The sequence below is a fragment of the Bombina bombina genome, chromosome 4, assembly GCF_027579735.1.
Source record: "Bombina bombina isolate aBomBom1 chromosome 4, aBomBom1.pri, whole genome shotgun sequence".
In the NCBI taxonomy this organism is placed as follows: Eukaryota; Metazoa; Chordata; class Amphibia; order Anura; family Bombinatoridae; genus Bombina; species Bombina bombina.
Genome location: NC_069502.1, coordinates 501,018,200 through 501,042,582, shown reverse-complemented (window position 1 = coordinate 501,042,582; position 24,383 = coordinate 501,018,200). Strand labels below are relative to the sequence as shown.

The following is a 24,383-nucleotide window of genomic DNA, read 5'->3' as shown; positions in this document are numbered from 1 at the left end:
GTGTTAGTGTACTTTTAGCACTTTTGTTATGAGTTTTATGTTACAGAGTTGTACCATAAAACTCTTAACTATTGACTTTAAAATGCGTCACGGATCGTGACAGGGTAGGGTGTACTGCTCACTTTTTGGCCTCCCAGGACAGAATCGTAATACCGGCGCTATGGAAATCCAATCCGTTTTGCGGTAAGGCCAAAGATGTGTGCGGTGACTCTAAACCTTCAAGACTCGTAATAGCAGCGGGCGTAAAAAAGCAGCGTTAGGACCTCTTAACGCAGCCTTTTTACTCTAACGCACAACTCGTAATCTAGCGGTCATTTTTTCTTTGCATAAATGTTTTGTAGATTATCTATTTATATAGCCTATAAAGTTTTTTTTTTTTAAATGTATAGTTTTGCTTATTTTTAAATAACATTGCTCTGATTTTTAGACTCCTAACCAAGCCCCAAAGTTTTATGAGAATACTGTCAGATACCTACTCCAGCTTGCTCCTGTTTGTGTAAAGGGTCTTTTCATATGCAAAAGAAAGGGGAGTGGGGAGTGTCTTATTTCCCACTTGCAGTGGGCTTTCCAGCTACCTTTTCAACAGAGCTAAACTGAGAGCTTCTAATTAAGTTTTTAAATAGTTTTATACTGGATTTTTATATCAGTATCTCTGCATCTTATTCTTTATAGTAGTGTCTATTACATGCAGTTATATGAAAATTAGTGTATACTGTCCCTTTAAATGTGGAACACTACTAATGATAAGATTTTATATGAGCTGAAAAAGTGTATATTTTCATCAGATGAATAAGGTATGTGATGCATAGATTAATAGATCATTTTCATAAAATAACTGTTATACCTATTATTGGGCTATCTCCAACACGTCCAACCATTTTGTTGGTTATTCCACCAGTTGATGTGGCACAGGATACATTACCCTCAGAATCTATTGCTACAGCGCCAACTGTATCATGTACTCTAGAAAAAAAAAATATTTTTAGAAAAACTTGATGTATGCAAATTAGTCTTCAAACACTAAAAAAGTACGGTTAATGCAAAAGCAATTTATACAAACCTCCAGAAAATATTTCTCTAATATCTTAACCATAGACTAGATTTTTTAGCTAAATTTTACACCTTGTAGAGATATATTCATTCAGTGGATTATCACATTTTGCAATTTATTTTCCTGATAAATGCCTTTCCCTAAAATATACTAATTCTATATGAGTACTTTATCAAAGCTACTTGGGCTGTAGCTAACTAAAGCAGCCATATCACACACACACCAAAACAAACACGAAAAGGGTTCAATTTATGAAGCTGAATGATGTTAGAGTGTTTCAGGCTTGGGTAAGTGGGCCTGAAATGCTAGTTAAGTAGTGAGAGCAGGGGTCGCACACTGTAAGAACATTTGCTGATGCTGCCTGTTTGCCACAATGTTGGATGTATAAGGTTCCGGCATTTGATAAATGGAGGTAAAAAAATAAAAAAAACAACTACTACATTTCTTTCAAATCTAGCAGGTCATATTTGCAAATTTGCTTCTAAATATTTAAAAATAGGCTAAAATGAGCATTACAGGGGGACTCCCGTTAGAAATTTTTTTTAAAGGGACATTGGCAGTTAATATTTACAATCTGTAAGCCAGCAGCTAGCAATTAAAAAAAATAGCCCTAGAACTAGGCATTTTTTAATGCTAAAATATATTTTAACATTGGCATGAGTTTTATTTTGTTAGGTTTGGTCTTACAGTTCTGAAATATTATTGTAAGGATTTGTAATCTAAAAGAACACATTTTAAATTAAATGTATATGAAAATACATCTGTTTTTAAAAATATGATTAGAACCAAAACATCTAAATAGAGTAAAAAAAGTAAATTTTCATTTTAGTACACATATACATAAAACATTATAGGGTCAATCACTATCTAAAGGCTGAGTTATTTTCGGCAGCATTTAATCCAAAAATGGCACTTTTCATTTTGACTCAATCTCAAAAGTGGTTTTTCCAGATATTTCCTGTCCTTAAAAAAGCCTAATTAGGAACTTTATCCACTTTGTAGGTGCTTTATCAACTTTGTAGGTGCTTTATCCACTTTGTAGGTGCTTTTCAACAGGTTTTCAAGACCATATTACACTTATCAAATTTGACATATAAAGGCACTTGATAAAGACTCAAAATGTCCACAGACTTTATTGGTGATTTTTGTTTTAATAATAAAAAATCATTAGATAAACTCTTTGAAAGGATTGTGATCAACTCCTTAAAGGGACAGTATACTGAAAAATAGTTTTTCCCTTAATGTGTTTACAATTGCTAAAACTGTAAAACGTAAAACTGCTCAATTGCAGTATTGTAGTCACAAAAATGATGTTCAAGAGAGATTGTGCTTTAGTGCTTTAGTGATAGGGTTTTTTTTTTATAATAGATTTTTATTTTGCAAAAACTCTGAGCATTACAATACACATCGCCTGTCCCGACCTGGGGGTTACAGAGTTTGGGCGGGACTGGGCGCAAACTGAACAAGAATTCAACATTCTGCATGAATATGATAGTAAACAAAATTCCTAAAAGGAAGGGGAAGTAGGATAAGGGAGGACCATCGAAAAGAAAACACATAGGTTATTAAGTTCCCTTTAAACGGGGCAAGTATGGTGTACAAAGTACTAACTTCAAAGTTGTTCCACTAGTCTCAATACTAATATGAGTATAATGCTATATCAACCGAGGGAACAGTTGCATACTTCCACCAGCCGGTGAACCAATGGTCTCTTAAACAAGGGAGGGGGGAAAAATCAGGTCAGAGTCCCGTCAAGGAAGGGGTCAGCCCACGAGAGCCTTCGTCGGCTATCTGCAGAAGGGGTGCTGCCATAGATCAGGCAGGAAAAAAAATCATCCCTCAATCCAGTTAGGGTGGTCAGAGAGCCTCTAATCTGGGGGGCACCCTAATATATAAAAAGAGGGGGGCTGCCTATTATCACCTTCCTGAGTCTTATATAGGGAATAGTAGGAGGGAAAGGGGGAGCAGTGAACTTCTACATGTAGGGATCAGGAAGAAAAAAGGGGAGGGGGATTGGGATAATCCGAAGAGGGCCTAGTCCTCCCAGCTTCTCAGACGACAAGCAATAATTTATTCATCTTGTTGGCTATATGTTTTGGTTCCCATGAGAATTTCCCAGGGTGCCCAAATCTGGGAAAAGATCCCCATCTGTTTCTTTGCCAAATAAACTCCCTCCTCCATAGACCTAAGATATGCAACCACATCCAACACCCCTTTCCACCTTGGGGGTTGAGGCTTTTTCTAGTTTCTGGCTATCAGCAGTTTGGTAGAGAGAAGGATGCAGATCAGTAGAATCTGACTTGGGAGGGGAATTGGGGGAAGATCAATGTGGAGTAGACCCGTAGAAGAAAGGGTGACATCTGGGAGGACCAAGCTAGTGCAGAGATGTCTCGTCTTGGACCAATAATCCGTAAGTCAGGGGCAATCCCACCAAATGTGTAAAGGGGTGCCTCTTTCTCCGCATCCCCTCCAGCACAGACCAGAGCATGTGGGGTAAAACTTTTGTAATTTGGTGGGCAGTAAGTGCCATCTTGTTAGTAATTTATAGAAAAGTTCATACATTGTCACACAGTGTATAGCGGTCCTGGTTACAGATATGGCTTGCATCCATTGTTATGGTAGATACTCTTTTCCCAATTCTCTTTCCCATGCCAGAGTATGGGCGGTCTGGAAAGACAAATCTTTGTCTAAGAAACATTGGTAATGAGTGGTCAGAGGTTTGTGGAGTTGGAGGGTAGCTTCCCATCTGGACTCCCATACTGTTAGGTCTCTAGGTCAGTGTTTTTCAACCAGTGTGCCGTGGCACACTAGTGTGCCATGAGAGATCCTCAGGTGTGCCCTGGCAGACTGACAACAGTGTGACATATTTTTAAAATTTTGCTTGTTTTTTACTCTGGGCCGTTTTTTTATTTTGAGTGAGATGATGACTGAGGATAACTGCAGCGGCAGCTCGCCTCCCCGACCCGTTTTCACACTTGGAAGGAACCCCCCACAACACGGTGCCTAGTGCTGGCTCTACACGCAGCACCATACGACACTTCAATCCACCATGCATGCTGGCGCCGCTTTGCTCCTCCTCCAGAACAGCGTACCATGCTCCACATATAATCTTGTGCTCCACAGATAACACTTTTCCCAGTTTGCGGGGGGTGGGGCGGTTGGACTTTTCCCAGTGCGGGGGTGTCTCTCTTTCAAATTATGAAATATTGGGAGGTATGTGACAGGCTCATCAGGCAGACACGCAGGCATCATTTACAACCATGACATATTGACATTCATTCACAGACAATCATTATGATTGTTTGTGAATGAATGTCAATATGTCACGTATAGTTTGTAGGAGGCATGGCATGACAGTACAGTATTTGTGTGTATATGTATGTGTATATATATATATATATATATATATATATATATATGCTGTATTACACTACAATGTGTGATTTTGTAAAATTTTGTGATGGTGGTGTGCCACAGGATTTTTAAATGTAAAAAAGTGTGCCACAGCAAAATAAAGGTTGACAATCACTGCTCTAGGTAACTCCGTGAGAAATCCCCAGGCTCTGAGCAGGGATCTCAATCTAACTAAGTCAAAATTAAGTTTGGGGGAAAGATCTCTTTTCTCTATCAGATCCACCTGGTTCAGTAAACTGTCATTGATATAGAGGTCGCTAATTGTTTGTAATTGCGAGATTCTCCATTTCTCAACATGAAAATTGGGGAGGGATAAGAGAAGACTCACCACCGGCTGGATTGGTGATGGATGGGGGGGGCAATACTATTGCAGTTACGCAGATGCATCCATGCCTTTCTGCAATCCCTGACGATTAGATTAGAGATGGTAAGATGTTGGAGTCCATGAGGCGAGATCCAGAGGAGATCCTCCAGGTTAATATGGGCCGGGAGGGAGGCCTGCTCCAGGTCCCACCATCTTGTCTGCCGGGGAGCTTAATGGCCCACGCAGATGCATGGGTGATCATCGCCGCCTCATGGTAGAGCTTGATATTCGGAAGTCCAACACCTCCTCTCTCCATTGATTTGTGCAGCACATGGGCGGCCACTCTTGGCCTCCTACCTCTCCACACATAGTTGGAGAAAAGTTGTTGGAATCGGAGAAAGAGGAACCGGGGGACCAGTAGAGGCAGAAATCGGAAAAGATAAGTGATTTTTGGGAGTATCATCATCTTGACAGCTGCCACTCTTCCCAGCCATGAGACCTCTTCATATCTCTTTGACTTGAGAAGGGATTCTATCTCACTCAACAGCGGAGAGTAGTTATCTGTCATAATTATCTTCTTGTCATGAGAGAGATACAATCCACCATGCTTGATCCCCCTGATTGACCACCTGAAGGGATAATTGCTCTGTAGTCTTTGTAGATCCCCAGATGGAAGGCCTATAGAATATGCCTCCATTTTTGAAACGTTAATTTTATAATAGGACAGTGTACCAAAGTGGTCCAGCAGGGCAAAGAGGGGGGGAAGGGAAACCAGCGGGTCCGACAGAAAAATTGTGAGATCATCGGCAAAGAGGGCAAGTTTCTGCTCCGAATCATGGATTATAAGGCCCTGGATCTCTCTTTGTTGCCTGATTGCAGCCGCCAGAGCCTCTATAGACAAGGCATAAAGGATAGGGGAGAGCAGGCAGCCCTGTCTCGTTCAGTTTGTGTTCAAAATGGACGGGGATGTGAAGCCCAAACCCTGCACCCTTGCTGAGGGGCTGGAGTACAGCACACCTATGGCCCTACAGAACGACACCGGCAAGCCAAAAGTTTTTAAGGTCAAAAACATGTAGTTCCATCTCACCCTGTCAAACACTTTCTCTGCATCGACCGACAGGGTGAGAAGAGGGAGGCCCATGTCTGCTGATTCAGTGTAAAGGTTTAGAAGCCTACTGGTATTGTCAGAGCCTTGTCGACCCAAGACAAATCCCACCTGGTCAAGATGGACCAGTTAAGGAATATAAGCTGCAAGTCTATTGCCCAGGATCTTCGCATAGACCTTAATGTCCACATTAATAAGTGATATAGGTCTATAGCTTTCACAGAGGGACAGGTCCTTACCCTCCTTTGGAATGGTGAGGATACTGGCTTCCAGGAACTCCCTAGCCAGGGAGCCCAGGTTCTTCACCTCCCTATAGAATCTTGTGAGGATTGGGGCTAACTCATGGGCATAGGTTTTATAAAATGATGCAGTGAAGCTGTCAGGCCCTGGGGCCTTCCCTGACTTAAGGGATCACATTACTGAAAGTACCTCCTCACAAGAGAGAGGGAGCGCAAGATGGTCATCCGCCTCCTGGGAGAGACGTGGTAGATTAAGTGAGTCCAGGAAATGCTGGATTTCTACCATTTTCGCTTTGGAGATATCTGGACTTTCATTTAAGTTGTATAGGGCCTGGTAATAATTTGCGAAGGCTATTCCTATATCCTTAGGGGCATAAACTATGTTACTCCCTGTCTTAATGGCCGGAATACGTCTCTGTTGAGTTTGATACTGGAGTTTACTTGCAAGTAGCCTATCGCCTTTGTTGTCTTTATAATAATAGAGCTGTTTCAGATGGAGCAAGTTAGTTTGAACTTTCTTGTTTTCTCTTTTATTAATTTCCTTGCGTATTTGTCTTAACTTCTGCGTGAAAAGAAGGGAAGGATGGGATTTGTTATTGTTTTCTAGCTCCCTAAGTTCTGCGTAAAGGTCGGCTTTCCGGGCAAAAAGAGAAGGAACACTTTGCCACCACTAGGGCAGATTTTGATATCCGAGGAAAAAAAGTATCCAAGGTCCAGTTATCACAAAAAATTGAGTCAATTCGAGAAGAGGAGTTGTGAGGGCTCAAATAATGATTGTAGTCTCTGTCGTTCAGAGACAAACATCTCCATACATCATAGAGATTACACTGGAAGCACAGTTTCCTAAAAGCTGCTGACAAAGACTTAACACATATCATGAGGGGAGTTGTCAGAAGACCTCTTATCAAGGTAGGGGTCTCAAACTAAATTGAAATCCCCTCCAATAATCAAATGTCCCCTCTTCACTTTCTCAATGCGGTCCATTGTGGCACGGAGGAAAGGGATCTGCTTAGTGTTGGGAGCATAGAGAGAGACTAGGGTACATACTATGATTAGAAACCACCCCTCAGCATCAGCTTCTCTATATTCTATGTCACACTTTATAGCTTTATGTACCAGGACCACCCCATCCCGCTTTTTTTCTGTGAACTTAGTGGTTTCACATACTGGGAAATAAGATGAGTTGTGGAAGAAATTAGTGCCTTACTGCCAATGGGTTTTTTCTTGTAGAAAGGCAATGTGGACTTTGTGCCGGAGGAGATAACGGGTCAAAAGACTCCTTTTTGTGGAAGAATTGAGGGCCTGGGTGTTGAGCGTCACAAATTTTAGGGGAATCATCCTATGTGGTTGCATGTTTGTTGCCTATTTGGAGCCAATAGGAGTGGGAGATAAGGTTATGAAAAAATAATAGGAGGACTAAAAAGTCAGGAGGGTAAACTCAGTTCGCCTCTAGGAGGATTAGACTAAGACTATGAGAAGTGTGTCACCAGCGTCAGTGGGTATAGGATAATTAATGGGTAAGGGGAGGATAAAAAAAGGGAAATGCAATGTTTTTGCTTTTGTAATTTCTAAGTTTACTACTCTTCAGTGGAGAGGTTATAGGGAACAGGGGTATGATAGGAAAGGGGGAAAGTGCTATTGCGTCACTTTCACTGTAAGTGACCTCAAGAAGTGATAGGGTTTTTAAAAGCAAATGTGCCTCTGTGACAAGGCTTCCAAATAGGATAGCGCCTTTGTGATTAGTCTAGCTGAAGTATTTATGATAGATTGGTGGGGAGAGAGGTGAGATATGGGAAGGCCATTTAAAAGTAGGTTACAATAATCAATATGTGAAACAATAAAGGAATGAATTAGTATTTTTGTAGTTTCTTGGTTAAAGAAAGTTGAGTGTGACACAGAGACAGTGGACATGGGATGAGGTTTTGAGAATAGAGTCTTCTATAGTAATAGAAATGTCAGGTGTGGAGTGTCTAGGAGGAGGGAGGAATAAGAAGCAGCTTGGGTGTGCAACTTTATTATGTTTGGAAATTTGTGTTTCTAACATTTTTTAGGGACCTCTCCAAGCTGACGAGAGCTTTTGAATATCAGACACTGAGTGTCTTAGCTTAGCGACAGTATGGCAATCCTCCTGGACACTTAGCTAATAGAGTGTGCAAGCAGGGGACGGAGTTGCGCACTTGCGATATTGTGCAATGGTAAATGCGGGCAGTGGATTGCAGCCAGCTAGATGCCATCTCTGGCGGACAGGGGTAAAGATGTTCGCCCGGTCTTTCTTAAATATGGGTTTTAGAAAACTGCACACTGTGGGTAACTTGGAGTGCCCTATTTATGGTTAATAGCAGTCACATCGTCTTAATTAACAGATTTGATAAATTACTGCTAAGAAAGCCAAAGGCCTGAACAAACAAAGATGGCACCTTCTTATTACTCATTCAGAAAATTTACAAGAAAGAACCAACTACAAAAGGCATCAGATAAACAAGACAAACATTAAAGATACTGGGGAGTGCAAAAGCAGTGTCATGGGGTGTTGCAGAGTGAGAATGACAGGGGATACAAAGACACTAGATTCCAGAAATCAGATAAACATATCCAACATTAATGATATTTGGGAGTGCAGTAGCAGTGTCATGGGGTGCTTCAGAAGGAGAATGGCAGCTGATACAAAGACAGTAGGTTCTAAAAGTCAGATAAACATACCTGCCCAGCAATTTTAGTGGAAATCAAAGTGCAGTTCCATAGTAGAGAATATGTTCCTAAAAGGTGTATGCTATATTGCTGTACTATCTGCATAATATGCCTATATCTTCAATAACTCCTTGTCTAACTTAGACACTTAGGCCTAGATTTGGAGATTGGCGGTAGATGGGCTGTTAACGCTACGCGGGCTTTTTTCTGGCCGCACCATAAAATTAACTCTGGTATCGAGAGTTCAAAAAAATGCTGCGTTAGGCTCCAAAAAAGGAGCGTAGAGCATTTTTACCGCAAATGCAACTCTCGATACCAGAGTTTCTTACGGACGCGGCCAGCCTCAAAAACGTGCTCGTGCACGATTCCCCCATAGGAAACAATGGGGCTGTTTGAGCTGAAAAAAAAAACTAACACCTGCAAAAAAGCAGCGTTCAGCTCCTAACGCAGCCCCATTGTTTCCTATGGGGAAACACTTCCTACGTCTGCACCTAACACTCTAACATGTACCCCGAGTCTAAACACCCCTACCCTTACACTTATTAACCCCTAATCTGCCGCCCCCGCTATCGCTGACCCCTGCATTATATTATTAACCCCTAATCTTCCGCTCCGTAAACCGCCGCAACTTACATTATCCCTATGTACCCCTAATCTGCTGCCCCTAACACCGCCGACCCCTATATTATATTTATTAACCCCTAACCTGCCCCCCACAACGTCGCCGACACCTGCCTACACTTATTAACCCCTAATCTGCCGAGCGGACCTGAGCGCTACTATAATAAAGTTATTAACCCCTAATCCGACTCACTAACCCTATCATAAATAGTATTAACCCCTAATCTGCCCTCCCTAACATCGCCGACACCTAACTTCAATTATTAACCCCTAATCTGACGACCGGAGCTCATCGCTACTATAATAAATGGATTAACCCCTAAAGCTAAGTCTAACCCTAACATTAACACCCCCCTAACTTAAATATAATTTAAATCTAACGAAATTAATTAACTCTTATTAAATAAATTATTCCTATTTAAAGCTAAATACTTACCTGTAAAATACATCCTAATATAGCTACAATATAAATTATAATTATATTGTAGCTATTTTAGGATTAATATTTATTTTACAGGCAACTTGGTAATTATTTTAACCAGGTACAATAGCTATTAAATAGTTAAGAACTATTTAATAGTTACCTAGTTAAAATAATAACAAAATTACCTGTAAAATAAATCCTAACCTAAGTTATAATTAAACCTAACACTATACTATCAATAAATTAATTAAATAAAATACCTACAATTACCTACAATTAACCTAACACTACACTATCAATAAATAAATTAAATACAATTGCTACAAATAACTACAATTACATAAACTAACTAAAGTACAAAAAATAAAAAAGAACTAAGTTACAAAAAATAAAAAAATATTTACAAACATAAGAAAAATATTACAACAATTTTAAACTAATTACACCTACTCTAAGCCCCCTAATAAAATAACAAAGACCCCCAAAATAAAAAAATGCCCTACCCTATTCTAAATTAATAGAGTTAAAAGCTCTTTTACCTTACCAGCCCTGAACAGGGCCCTTTGCGGGGCATGCCCCAAGAAAATCAGCTCTTTTGCCTGTAAAAAAAAACATACAATACCCCCCCCCCAACATTACAACCCACCACCCACATACCCCTAATCTAACCCAAACCCCCCTTAAATAAACCTAACACTAAGCCCCTGAAGATCTTCCTACCTTGTCTTCACCATCCAGGTATCACCGATCCGTCCTGGCATCCGGTGCTGAAGAGGTCCAGAAGAGGCTCCAAAGTCTTCCTCCTATCCGGCAAGAAGAGGACATCCGGACCGGCAAACATCTTCTCCAAGCGGCATCTTCGATCTTCTTCCATCCGGTGCGGAGCGGGTCCATCTTGAATCAGCCGACGCGGATCCATCCTCTTCTTCCGGCGTCTCCCGACGAATGACGGTTCCTTTAAGGGACGTCATCCAAGATGGCGTCCCTCGAATTCCGATTGGCTGATAGGATTCTATCAGCCAATCGGAATTAAGGTAGGAATATTCTGATTGGCTGATGGAATCAGCCAATCAGAATCAAGTTCAATCCTATTGGCTGATCCAATCAGCCAATCAGATTGAGCTCGCATTCTATTGGATGATCGGAACAGCCAATAGAATGCGAGCTCAATCTGATTGGCTGATTGGATCAGCCAATAGGATTGAACTTGATTCTGATTGGCTGATTCCATCAGCCAATCAGAATATTCCTACCTTAATTCCGATTGGCTGATAGAATCCTATCAGCCAATCGGAATTCGAGGGACGCCATCTTGGATGACGTCCCTTAAAGGAACCGTCATTCGTCGGGAGACGCCGGAAGAAGAGGATGGATCCGCGTCGGCTGATTCAAGATGGACCCGCTCCGCACCGGATGGAAGAAGATCGAAGATGCCGCTTGGAGAAGATGTTTGCCGGTCCGGATGTCCTCTTCTTGCCGGATAGGAGGAAGACTTTGGAGCCTCTTCTGGACCTCTTCAGCACCGGATGCCAGGACGGATCGGTGATACCTGGATGGTGAAGACAAGGTAGGAAGATTTTCAGGGGCTTAGTGTTAGGTTTATTTAAGGGGGGTTTGGGTTAGATTAGGGGTATGTGGGTGGTGGGTTGTAATGTTGGGGGGGGGTATTGTATGTTTTTTTTTACAGGCAAAAGAGCTGATTTTCTTGGGGCATGCCCCGCAAAGGGCCCTGTTCAGGGCTGGTAAGGTAAAAGAGCTTTTAACTCTATTAATTTAGAATAGGGTAGGGCATTTTTTTATTTTGGGGGTCTTTGTTATTTTATTAGGGGGCTTAGAGTAGGTGTAATTAGTTTAAAATTGTTGTAATATTTTTCGTATGTTTGTAAATATTTTATTATTTTTTGTAACTTAGTTCTTTTTTATTTTTTGTACTTTAGTTAGTTTATGTAATTGTAGTTATTTGTAGAAATTGTATTTAATTTATTTATTGATAGTGTAGTGTTAGGTTTTATTGTAGGTAATTGTAGGTATTTTATTTAATTAATTTATTGATAGGGTAGTGTTAGGTTTAATTATAACTTAGGTTAGGATTTATTTTACAGGTAATTTTGTTATTATTTTAACTAGGTAACTATTAAATAGTTCTTAACTATTTAATAGCTATTGTACCTAGTTAAAATAATTACCAAGTTGCCTGTAAAATAAATATTAATCCTAAAATAGCTACAATGTAATTATAATTTATATTGTAGCTATATTAGGGTTTATTTTACAGGTAAGTATTTATCTTTAAATAGGAATAATTTATTTAATAAGAGTTAATTAATTTCGTTAGATTAAAATTATATTTAATTTAGGGGGGTGTTAGTGTTAGGGTTAGACTTAGCTTTAGGGGTTAATACATTTATTAGAATAGCGGTGAGCTCCGGTCGTCAGATTAGGGGTTAATAATTGAAGTTAGGTGTCGGCGATGTTAGGGAGGGCAGATTAGGGGTTAATACTATTTATGATAGGGTTAGTGAGGCGGATTAGGGGTTAATAACTTTATTATAGTAGCGCTCAGGTCCGCTCGGCAGATTAGGGGTTAATAAGTGTAGGCAGGTGTCGGCGACGTTGAGGGGGGCAGATTAGGGGTTAATAAATATAATATAGGGGTCGGCGGTGTTAGGGGCAGCAGATTAGGGGTACATAAGTATAACGTAGGTGGCGGTCGGCAGATTAGGGGTTAAAAAAATTTCTTCGAGTTGCGGCGATGTGGGGGGACCTCAGTTTAGGGGTACATAGGTAGTTTATGGGTGTTAGTGTACTTTAGGGTACAGTAGTTAAGAGCTTTATGAACCGGCGTTAGCCCAGAAAGCTCTTAACTCCTGCTTTTTTCCGGCGGCTGGAGTTTTGTCGTTAGAGTTCTAACGCTCACTTCAGAAACGACTCTAAATACCGGCGTTAGGAAGATCCCATTGAAAAGATAGGATACGCAATTGACGTAAGGGGATCTGCGGTATGGAAAAGTCGCGGCTGAAAAGTGAGCGTTAGACCCTTTTTTGAGTGACTCCAAATACCGGCGGTAGCCTAAAACCAGCGTTAGGAGCCTCTAACGCTGGTTTTCACGGCTACCGCCGAACTCTAAATCTAGGCCTTAGAAAACTGATAACTGATAGATTGTGATCGACCCCTATATTTCAACCTTGTAGTTAAATATCCTAGCAACTACATTATAGATTTACCTGCTTTCCCAGAAAGCACTATAAACAATCTTTCTAAATTCCACTGTCCAATTTAAAGAAAATCTGTTCAGAAGCTTTGAAAATGATAATCCACATTTAAAAAATTATAAATTGCATTGAAGAAAATTTAACACTTTAAAAACCATATTAACCATATTATAAAATGTGCAACTATAAATACGTTTTAGACATTTTTCCTAATATGTTTTTGATTCCTGCAAAAAGTTAAACACATACAAGAAGGGTTACAATGCTTCGTGTTATTGTTATTTCCTCATGTGCCTACAGCTCTTTTGAAAACATCTCTCTTGTTTCAATAACTTAAAGGGACTTTCCAGTCAAAATTGAAATGCACATTGATGAATTACATCTTTGAATAGAAACATATTTGCAATATACATGTATTGGCAAAAATGCTTCAAGTAAAGTTATTACTATTTTAGTGTTAGCATTTTTCTCTGCATGTGCATGTGAAGCATATCTTGACATTCTCAGTGCACCAGCATTGTAAATACTGCAGCTGCTCAGAGCACCAGTGAGACTTCTATCATGTCAGCAATTAACAAATTGAGTAATTACTAGGTGGTACAGGTACAAGCACCTTAGGGTCTCTGAGTAAGTGCTGTATTTAAAATGCTGGTGCACGGTGCATACTTAAATACACCTTTGAAACAGCTTTAGCTTTTATTAGTATTATAAGTATTTGTGCTAATACATGTATTTTACAAAAATGATATATTAAAAACTGAAATGCATCCATGTGAATTTAAATTTTGTCTGTAATGTACCTTTAAAGTAACTAGATGCTGAAGCTCCGCCTCTACATATTGTGACCCGCAATCTTGGAGCCTAGGTATTCTTACATACTGTAACAGAAATGGTGCACACTCACCGATCAGTGATGTAAAAAATGAAAAGCTCCTGTACTGTATAGTGCACCATAACCTGAAGCACATTATAGAGTTGACAAAAAGCCAGCAATCCCACTGGTCAGTGTATTCACACTGCTACTGTTGCAGGATATGAGAATACCTATTCTTCAAGATGGCAGCCGCTAGTGTAAAAAGGCTGATCTTTCTTCACCACCTGGCAACTTTAACGGGTTAAAATAGAAAAATGTATTTAAATAGAGTTGCAGGAACTGGAGTAAGAGCAGTAGTATAGTGAGTAGTACACATGCTACTGTAGTTGTGTCCAGCCATTTATTTTCCAGAGCAACAATGCACTACTGGGAGCTAGCTGAACACATCTAAGCCAATGACAACAGACAAATGTGTGTAGCCAACAATTACCCGCTAGATCCCAGTAGTGTACTGTTGCTGCTGAGCATATGTGCACATGCTTTTCAGCAAAGGATAGCAAGTGAACAAAGTAAATTTGATTATAGAAGAGAATGTATAGAAGAAAACCACTTAACAACAGGGATGTAAACTGTTTGTTGTGTGTCATTAAGGGGTTTTCAGCCTTATAATAGCGTAGGTCTCATTGAAACCGGCAAGATGCTCAAGTATATTACTACTTGTCTCGCTACAGGAGGCATTCAGCAATAGCACAGTCTCACCGCTGTTGGTGGCAGCTGCACTGTTTAACCCTTTAGTGCTGTCTTTAAGGGGTTAAAATGACATGCTCTATAATCTGAATCATGGAAGTCTAATTGTGACTTGTTCCTTAAAGCTCAAAATAATTAAGCATATTTTATTCATGAAGTTTTGTAATCTTGCATGTTTTTGTTTCAAATATGGCACAGACTGAGAGCTTCACTTAATGGTAAATGTGCTTTAGACCATATAATGTTTTGCTGAAGGCATTTTAATATTCAACCTGCTTAATACCAACAGTATGCTTAGACTGGCATTTCCTTTTTGCAAACATATTATTCAAAGCGGTGTCATCAATAATGATATTTAGACAGAAGATGAATGGTACCAAATTAGCACAATGCCACTTTATTTTTATTGCTTCTCTGCAAGAGATCACCTAACTTTTTGTTATCAGTACTACAGCCACACTCTTGTTTTTAATTTCAATAAATTGAAGGTGACAATGAAACACACTTCTGCAAGATCATTTTGGCAGGTTTCCCACTATGCCTGCTGGTCTGTTTTGATCCCATTCCATATGTCTGCAATTTAAATGTACTTCAATTTCCTACAAATTATATCTTGCAGCTCCATAGGAGTCTTTCCTAAGTAGCCTCTGCATAAAAGTCACTCTTACAGTTTTCTTCTTGTTCAGGTTTAAAAAAATGGTAACACTTATGGAAAATCAAAGAAAAGAGTGGAAATATACTGTATCTTAAAGCGTTTTTGTTCATAAATCTTCAATACAGAAAATGAATGAAACTATTCTTTTTGGCCAATTCGTAAAGAGGTAGATTTATTATACCCCGGGCGGAAATGATTCGCTATAGCGAATAATGTCCTCCCTGCATCGCTAAATGCCAACAGCATACGCTGTCGGCATTTAACATTGCACACGCAGTTCTTGTGAACTGCTTGTGCAATGCCACCCTCTGCAGATTTGCGGCCACTAGCAGAGGCTGTCAATCCACCCGATCGTATACGATCGGACAAATTGCTGTCCGCTCAGCCTCAGAGCTGGCGGACGAGTTAAGGAGCAGCGGTCTTAAGACCGCTGCTTCTTAACTCCTGTTTCCGGTGACCCTGAAGGCTTGGACGGAAACAGCTGCATCAAGCTCCATTCGGAGCTTTATGAATCGGCCCCAAAGTCTTGAATTTGAGTATGTTTTTGTATTTTTTTTACAATGGAAAAATAGTCCTAAACAAGTCAACCAAATAGTCTACCAAATAAAGTTCATACTAGGGTTGCTAAAGAATCAACACAATTTACATAGGAAATCGAAAAAACATAATTTATGTAAGAACTTACCTGATAAATTCATTTCTTTCATATTAACAAGAGTCCATGAGCTAGTGACGTATGGGATATACATTCCTACCAGGAGGGGCAAAGTTTCCCAAACCTTAAAATGCCTATAAATACACCCCTCACCACACCCACAAATCAGTTTAACGAATAGCCAAGAAGTGGGGTGATAAGAAAAAAAGTGCGAAGCATATAAAATAAGGAATTGGAATAATTGTGCTTTATACAAAAAAATCATAACCACCACAAAAAAGGGTGGGCCTCATGGACTCTTGTTAATATGAAAGAAATGAATTTATCAGGTAAGTTCTTACATAAATTATGTTTTCTTTCATGTAATTAACAAGAGTCCATGAGCTAGTGACGTATGGGATAATGACTACCCAAGATGTGGATCTTTCCACACAAGAGTCACTAGAGAGGGAGGGATAAAATAAAGACAGCCAATTCCTGCTGAAAATAATCCACACCCAAAATAAAGTTTAACAAAAAACATAAGCAGAAGATTCAAACTGAAACCGCTGCCTGAAGAACTTTTCTACCAAAAACTGCTTCAGAAGAAGAAAATACATCAAAATGGTAGAATTTAGTAAAAGTATGCAAAGAGGACCAAGTTGCTGCTTTGCAGATCTGGTCAACCGAAGCTTAATTCCTAAACGCCCAGGAAGTAGATACTGACCTAGTAGAATGAGCTGTAATTCTTTGAGGCGGAATTTTACCCGACTCAACATAGGCAAGATGAATTAAAGATTTCAACCAAGATGCCAAAGAAATGGCAGAAGCTTTCTGGCCTTTCCTAGAACCGGAAAAGATAACAAATAGACTAGAAGTCTTACGGAAAGATTTCGTAGCTTCAACATAATATTTCAAAGCTCTAACAACATCCAAAGAATGCAATGATTTCTCCTTAGAATTCTTAGGATTAGGACATAATGAAGGAACCACAATTTCTCTACTAATGTTGTTGGAATTCACAACTTTAGGTAAAAATTCAAAAGAAGTTCGCAACACCGCCTTATCCTGATGAAAAATCAGAAAAGGAGACTCACACGAAAGAGCAGATAATTCAGAAACTCTTCTAGCAGAAGAGATGGCCAAAAGGAACAAAACTTTCCAAGAAAGTAATTTAATGTCCAATGAATGCATAGGTTCAAACGGAGGAGCTTGAAGAGCTCCCAGAACCAAATTCAAACTCCAAGGAGGAGAAATTGACTTAATGACAGGTTTTATACGAACCAAAGCTTGTACAAAACAATGAATATCAGGAAGAATAGCAATCTTTCTGTGAAAAAGAACAGAAAGAGCGGAGATTTGTCCTTTCAAAGAACTTGCGGACAAACCCTTATCTAAACCATCCTGAAGAAACTGTAAAATTCTCGGTATTCTAAAAGAATGCCAAGAAAAATGATGAGAAAGACACCAAGAAATATAAGTCTTCCAGACTCTATAATATATCTCTCGAGATACAGATTTACGAGCCTGTAACATAGTATTAATCACGGAGTCAGAGAAACCTCTATGACCAAGAATCAAGCGTTCAATCTCCATACCTTTAAATTTAAGGATTTCAGATCTGGATGGAAAAAAGGACCTTGTGACAGAAGGTCTGGTCTTAACGGAAGAGTCCATGGCTGGCAAGATGCCATCCGGACAAGATCCGCATACCAAAACCTGTGAGGCCATGCCGGAGCTATTAGCAGAACAAACGAGCATTCCCTCAGAATCTTGGAGATTACTCTTGGAAGAAGAACTAGAGGCGGAAAGATATAGGCAGGATGATACTTCCAAGGAAGTGATAATGCATCCACTGCCTCCGCCTGAGGATCCCGGGATCTGGACAGATACCTGGGAAGTTTCTTGTTTAGATGAGAGGCCATCAGATCTATCTCTGGGAGCCCCCACAATTGAACAATCTGAAGAAATACCTCTGGGTGAAGAGACCATTCGCCCGGATGCAACGTTTGGCGACTGAGATAATCCGCTTCCCAATTGTCTACACCTGGGATATGAACCGCAGAGATTAGACAGGAGCTGGATTCCGCCCAAACCAAAATTCGAGATACTTCTTTCATAGCCAGAGGACTGTGAGTCCCTCCTTGATGATTGATGTATGCCACAGTTGTGACATTGTCTGTCTGAAAACAAATGAACGATTCTCTCTTCAGAAGAGGCCAAAACTGAAGAGCTCTGAAAACTGCACGGAGTTCCAAGATATTGATCGGTAATCTCACCTCCTGAGATTCCCAAACTCCTTGTGCCGTCAGAGATCCCCACACAGCTCCCCAACCTGTGAGACTTGCATCTGTTGAAATTACAGTCCAGGTCGGAAGAACAAAAGAAGCCCCCTGAATTAAACGATGGTGATCTGTCCACCACGTTAGAGAGTGCCGAACAATCGGTTTTAAAGATATTAATTGATATATCTTCGTGTAATCCCTGCACCATTGGTTCAGCATACAGAGCTGAAGAGGTCGCATGTGAAAACGAGCAAAGGGGATTGCGTCCGATGCAGCAGTCATAAGACCTAGAATTTCCATGCATAAGGCTACCGAAGGGAATGATTGAGACTGAAGGTTTCGACAGGCTGTAATCAATTTTAGACGTCTCTTGTCTGTTAAAGACAAAGTCATGGACACTGAATCTATCTGGAAACCCAGAAAGGTTACCCTTGTTTGAGGAATCAAAGAACTTTTTGGTAAATTGATCCTCCAACCATGATCTTGAAGAAACAACACAAGTCGATTCGTATGAGACTCTGCTAAATGTAAAGACGGAGCAAGTACCAAGATATCGTCCAAATAAGGAAATACCACAATACCCTGTTCTCTGATTACAGACAGAAGGGCACCGAGAATCTTTGTGAAAATTCTTGGAGCTGTAGCAAGGCCAAACGGTAGAGCCACAAATTGGTAATGCTTGTCTAGAAAAGAGAATCTCAGGAACTGATAATGATCTGGATGAATCGGAATATGCAGATATGCATCCTGTAAATCTATTGTGGACATATAATTCCCTTGCTGAACAAAAGGCAATATAGTCCTTACAGTTACCATCTTGAACGTTGGTATCCTTACATAACGATTCAATAATTTTAGATCCAGAACTGGTCTGAAGGAATTCTCCTTCTTTGGTACAATGAAGAGATTTGAATAAAACCCCATCCCCTGTTCCGGAACTGGAACTGGCATAATTACTCCAGCCAACTCTAGATCTGAAACACAATCCAGAAATGCTTGAGCTTTCACTGGATTTACTGGGACATGGGAAAGAAAAAATCTCTTTGCAGGAGGTCTCATCTTGAAACCAATTCTGTACCCTTCTGAAACAATGTTCTGAATCCAAAGATTGTGAACAGAATTGATCCAAATTTCTTTGAAAAAACGTAACCTGCCCCCTACCAGCTGAACTGGAATGAGGGCCGTACCTTCATGTGAACTTAGAAGCAGGCTTTGCCTTTCTAGCAGGCTTGGATTTATTCCAGACTGGAGATGGTTTCCAAACTGAAACTGCTCCTGAGGACGAAGGATCAGGCTTTTGTTCTTTGTTGAAACGAAAGGAACGAAAACGATTGTTAGCCCTGTTTTTACCTTTAGACTTTTTATCCTGTGGTAAAAAAGTTCCTTTCCCACCAGTAACAGTTGAAATAATAGAATCCAACTGAGAACCAAATAATTTGTTTCCCTGGAAAGAAATGGAAAGTAGAGTTGATTTAGAAGCCATATCAGCATTCCAAGTCTTAAGCCATAAAGCTCTTCTGGCTAAGATAGCCAGAGACATAAATCTAACATCAACTCTAATAATATCAAAAATGGCATCACAGATGAAATTATTAGCATGCTGGAGAAGAATAATAATATCATGGGAATCACGATTTGTTACTTGTTGCGCTAGAGTTTCCAACCAAAAAGTTGAAGCTGCAGCAACATCAGCCAATGATATAGCAGGTCTAAGAAGATTACCTGAACATAGATAAGCTTTTCTTAGAAAAGATTCAATTTTTCTATCTAAAGGATCCTTAAACGAGGTACCATCTGACGTAGGAATGGTAGTACGTTTAGCAAGGGTAGAAATAGCCCCATCAACTTTAGGGATTTTGTCCCAAAATTCTAACCTGTCAGGCGGAACAGGATATAATTGCTTAAAACGTTTAGAAGGAGTAAATGAATTACCCAATTTATCCCATTCCTTAGCAATTACTGCAGAAATAGCATTAGGAACAGGAAAGACTTCTGGAATAACCGCAGGAGCTTTAAAAACCTTATCCAAACGTATAGAATTAGTATCAAGAGGACTAGAATCCTCTATTTCTAAAGCAATTAGTACTTCTTTAAGTAAAGAGCGAATAAATTCCATCTTAAATAAATATGAAGATTTATCAGCATCAATCTCTGAGACAGAATCCTCTGAACCAGAAGAGTCCAAAGAATCAGAATGATGGTGTTCATTTAAAAATTCATCTGTAGAGAGAGAAGATTTAAAAGACTTTTTACGTTTACTAGAAGGAGAAATAACAGACAAAGCCTTCTTTATGGATTCAGAAACAAAATCTCTTATGTTATCAGGAACATTCTGCACCTTAGATGTTGAGGGAACTGCAACAGGCAATGGTACATCACTAAAGGAAATATTATCTGCTTTAACAAGTTTGTCATGACAATTATTACAAACAACAGCTGGAGGAATAGCTACCAAAAGTTTACAGCAGATACACTTAGCTTTGGTAGATCCAGCAGGCAGTGGTTTTCCTGTAGTATCTTCTGGCTCAGATGCAACGTGAGACATCTTGCAATATGTAAGAGAAAAAACAACATATAAAGCAAAATAGATCAAATTCCTTATAAGACAGTTTCAGGAATGGGAAAAAAATGCCAAACATCAAGCTTCTAGCAACCAGAAGCAAATGAAAAATGAGACTGAAATAATGTGGAGACAAAAGCGACGCCCATATTTTTTGGCGCCAAATAAGACGCCCACATTATTTGGCGCCTAAATGCTTTTGGCGCCAAAAATGACGCCACATCCGGAACGCCGACATTTTTGGCGCAAAATAACGTCAAAAATGACGCAACTTCCGGCGACACGTATGACGCCGGAAACGGAAAAGAATTTTTGCGCCAAGAAAGTCCGCGCCAAGAATGACGCAATAAAATGAAGCATTTTCAGCCCCCGCGAGCCTAACAGCCCACAGGGAAAAAAGTCAAATTTTTGAGGTAAGAAAAAATATGATAATTTAAAGCATAATCCCAAATATGAAACTAACTGTCTGGAAATAAGGAAAGTTGAACATTCTGAGTCAAGGCAAATAAATGTTTGAATACATATATTTAGAACTTTATAAATAAAGTGCCCAACCATAGCTTAGAGTGTCACAGAAAATAAGACTTACTTACCCCAGGACACTCATCTACATGTTTGTAGAAAGCCAAACCAGTACTGAAACGAGAATCAGTAGAGGAAATGGTAAATATAAGAGTATATCGTCGATCTGAAAAGGGAGGTAAGAGATGAATCTCTACGACCGATAACAGAGAACCTTATGAAATAGACCCCGTAGAAGGAGATCACTGCATTCAATAGGCAATACTCTCCTCACATCCCTCTGACATTCACTGCACGCTGAGAGGAAAACCGGGCTCCAACTTGCTGCGGAGCGCATATCAACGTAGAATCTAGCACAAACTTACTTCACCACCTCCCTTGGAGGCAAAGTTTGTAAAACTGATTTGTGGGTGTGGTGAGGGGTGTATTTATAGGCATTTTAAGGTTTGGGAAACTTTGCCCCTCCTGGTAGGAATGTATATCCCATACGTCACTAGCTCATGGACTCTTGTTAATTACATGAAAGAAATTAAAGAGTAGTTACTGAAAAAAAAACTTTTTTTAATAATTTGATACAATTTGGTACAACAAAATTCTTCAGACAAATCACCTTCATTCACACAGTCTAGCTTAATACATATATGATATATATTTATATATATATATATATATATATATATATATTTATATATTTATAAATACATATGACATTTTTGTAACTGTATTATGAGCAAATACTTATACTTATATATAAACTTTATTGTGAGTAATACAGCAGTTTTGCAAACACTGAACAAAGCACTAAAAAAAAGCCAAAGGTTAATACCAAAAGGAAATATTTAGTTACAGTACATTCAGCACACAATAACATAAAATGAAAATAAAAGTAAAGTATGTATGTATGACAAGTATATGGCGATAGATGCAATATATGTGAAGGGCATCTTATACTTAACAAGAGATCTATTTTCAATCAGTTAGATTACAAGTCTGTGCGTTCGTCTTTTAACGCTGAATTTTTTTTATTTTCAGCGTTAAAACAGCACCGTAGCCATTACAAGTCTTGTTGGTATAGGTGTACCGCAAGCCTTTTATCCTGTAACACAACGTCAGTACCGCACTCATAAAAATTACGTTTTTCATGGGATTCCCATAGCGCCGGTATTACGAGTTTTGCGGTGAGGCTAAAAAGCGAGCTTTACAGCCTAAAACCACAAGATCCGTAACACCATCTAAAGTCAGTAGTTATGAGTTTTACGCTACAAAGCTGTAACATAAAACTCATAACTAATGTGTTAAAAAGTACACTAACACTCATAAACTACCTATTAACCCCTAAACCGAGGCCCTCCCGCATCGTAAACACTATAATAAATTTATTAACCCCTAATCTGCTGCTCCCAATATCGCCGCCACTAATAAAAAAAAAATCTAACCCCTATTCCGCTGGTCCCCGACATCGTCACCACTATATTAACGTTATTAACCCCTTAACTGTGCCCCCCGCATCGCAAACACTATTTAAATATTATTAACCCCTAATCTGCCATCCGCCCACATTGCCCCCACTATACTAAAGTTATTAAGCCCTACACCGTCGCCATTATAATAAACCTATTAAACCCGTAAACCGAAAGCCCCCCAAAACAAAATATAATAAATTAAACTATTAACCCATAAACCGAAAGCCCCCAACATCGCAATAAACTAATTTAAACTAGTAACCCTTAAACCAAACTCTAACGTAACCCTAACCCTAACGTAACCCTAATCCTAACACCCCCTAACTTTAACATAATTAAAATAGAGCTAAATTAAACTTACAATTATTAACTAAATAAACCTATTAATCCCTAAAAAGCCAGCCACCCACATTGCAACAACCTAAATTTAACTATTAACCCCTAACCCTAACGTAACCCTAACCCTAATGTAACCCTAACCCTAACACCCCCTAATTTTAACATAATTAAAATAGAGCTAAATTAAACTTACAATTATAAACTAAATAATACCTATTTAAAACTAAATACAAACTTACCTATGAAATAAAACCTAAGCTAGCTACAATATAACTAATACTTATATTGTAGCTATAGGTTTTATTTTTATTTGACAGGTAAGTTTGTATTTATTTTAACTAGGTAGACTAGTTAGTAAATAGTTATTAACTATTCACTAACTACCTAATTAAAATAAATACAAACTTACCTGTCAAATAAAACCTAAGCTACCTTAGACTAAAATCTAAAATTACAAAAAAATAAAAAACACCATTACAAAAAATAAAAAACCTTCCCTTAAAAAAAATCCAAACGAAATTATCCAGAAAAATAAAAATTATTCCTATACCCTTAAAAAAAACACCCCAAAATAAAAAAGCCTAATCTAATCTTAAAAGGGCCTTTTGTAGGGCATTGCCCTAAGTTAAACAGCTCTTTTGCTACAAAAACAAACACCCCCTAACAGTATACAAACCCCCACCCCCCCAAACTACCAAGGGCCCTTAAAAGTTAAAAAAATACATTACACAAAATAACAAATTATCAAAAATAATAAAAAATATTTCTATTCTAATACCTCCCCCCCCAAAAAAAACAAAAAAAAACTAATCTAGAATAAACTACCAATGCTCCGCCTGGATGAAGATTGAAGAGGCCGACTGGATGAAGACTTCTCGCTGCTTGGATGAGGACTTCGCCGCCGGGATGAAGATTGAAGAGGCCGCCTGAATGAAGATTTCTCGCCGCCTGGATGAGGACCTGCCGGGATGAAGATCGTTCAAGCGGGACTTCAAAAACTGTAAGTGGATCATCTTGGGGTCAGTGTTAGGTTTTTTAAAGTTTTTTTGGGTGGGTTTTATTTTTAGATTAGACATTTTTATTTTGTGGGTTTGGGGGGGGGGTGGGGGTTTGTAATGTTAGTGGGTATTTGTATTTTTATTTCATAAACAGAGCTGATTTCTTTAGGGCAATGCCCTACAAAAGGCCCTTTAAGGGCCATTGGTAGTTTATTCTAGATCAGGTGTTTTTTTGGGGGTATTAGAATAGGAATGATTTTTGTTATTTTTGATAATTTGTTATTTTGTGTATTGTATTTTTTTAGGGG

General features: G+C 39.2%; 1 protein-coding gene across 1 annotated transcript in view; it reads right to left on the bottom strand.

Annotated features, from left to right (window-relative positions):
• Positions 1-24,383, bottom strand: part of LOC128656489 (isoaspartyl peptidase/L-asparaginase) — a 157,590-nt gene that overhangs the window by 48,848 nt on the left and 84,359 nt on the right. The window contains exon 6 of the mRNA XM_053710407.1: positions 845-963. Within this exon, the coding sequence (XP_053566382.1) occupies positions 845-963 (119 nt within the window). The remainder of the gene's footprint in view (positions 1-844; positions 964-24,383) is intronic.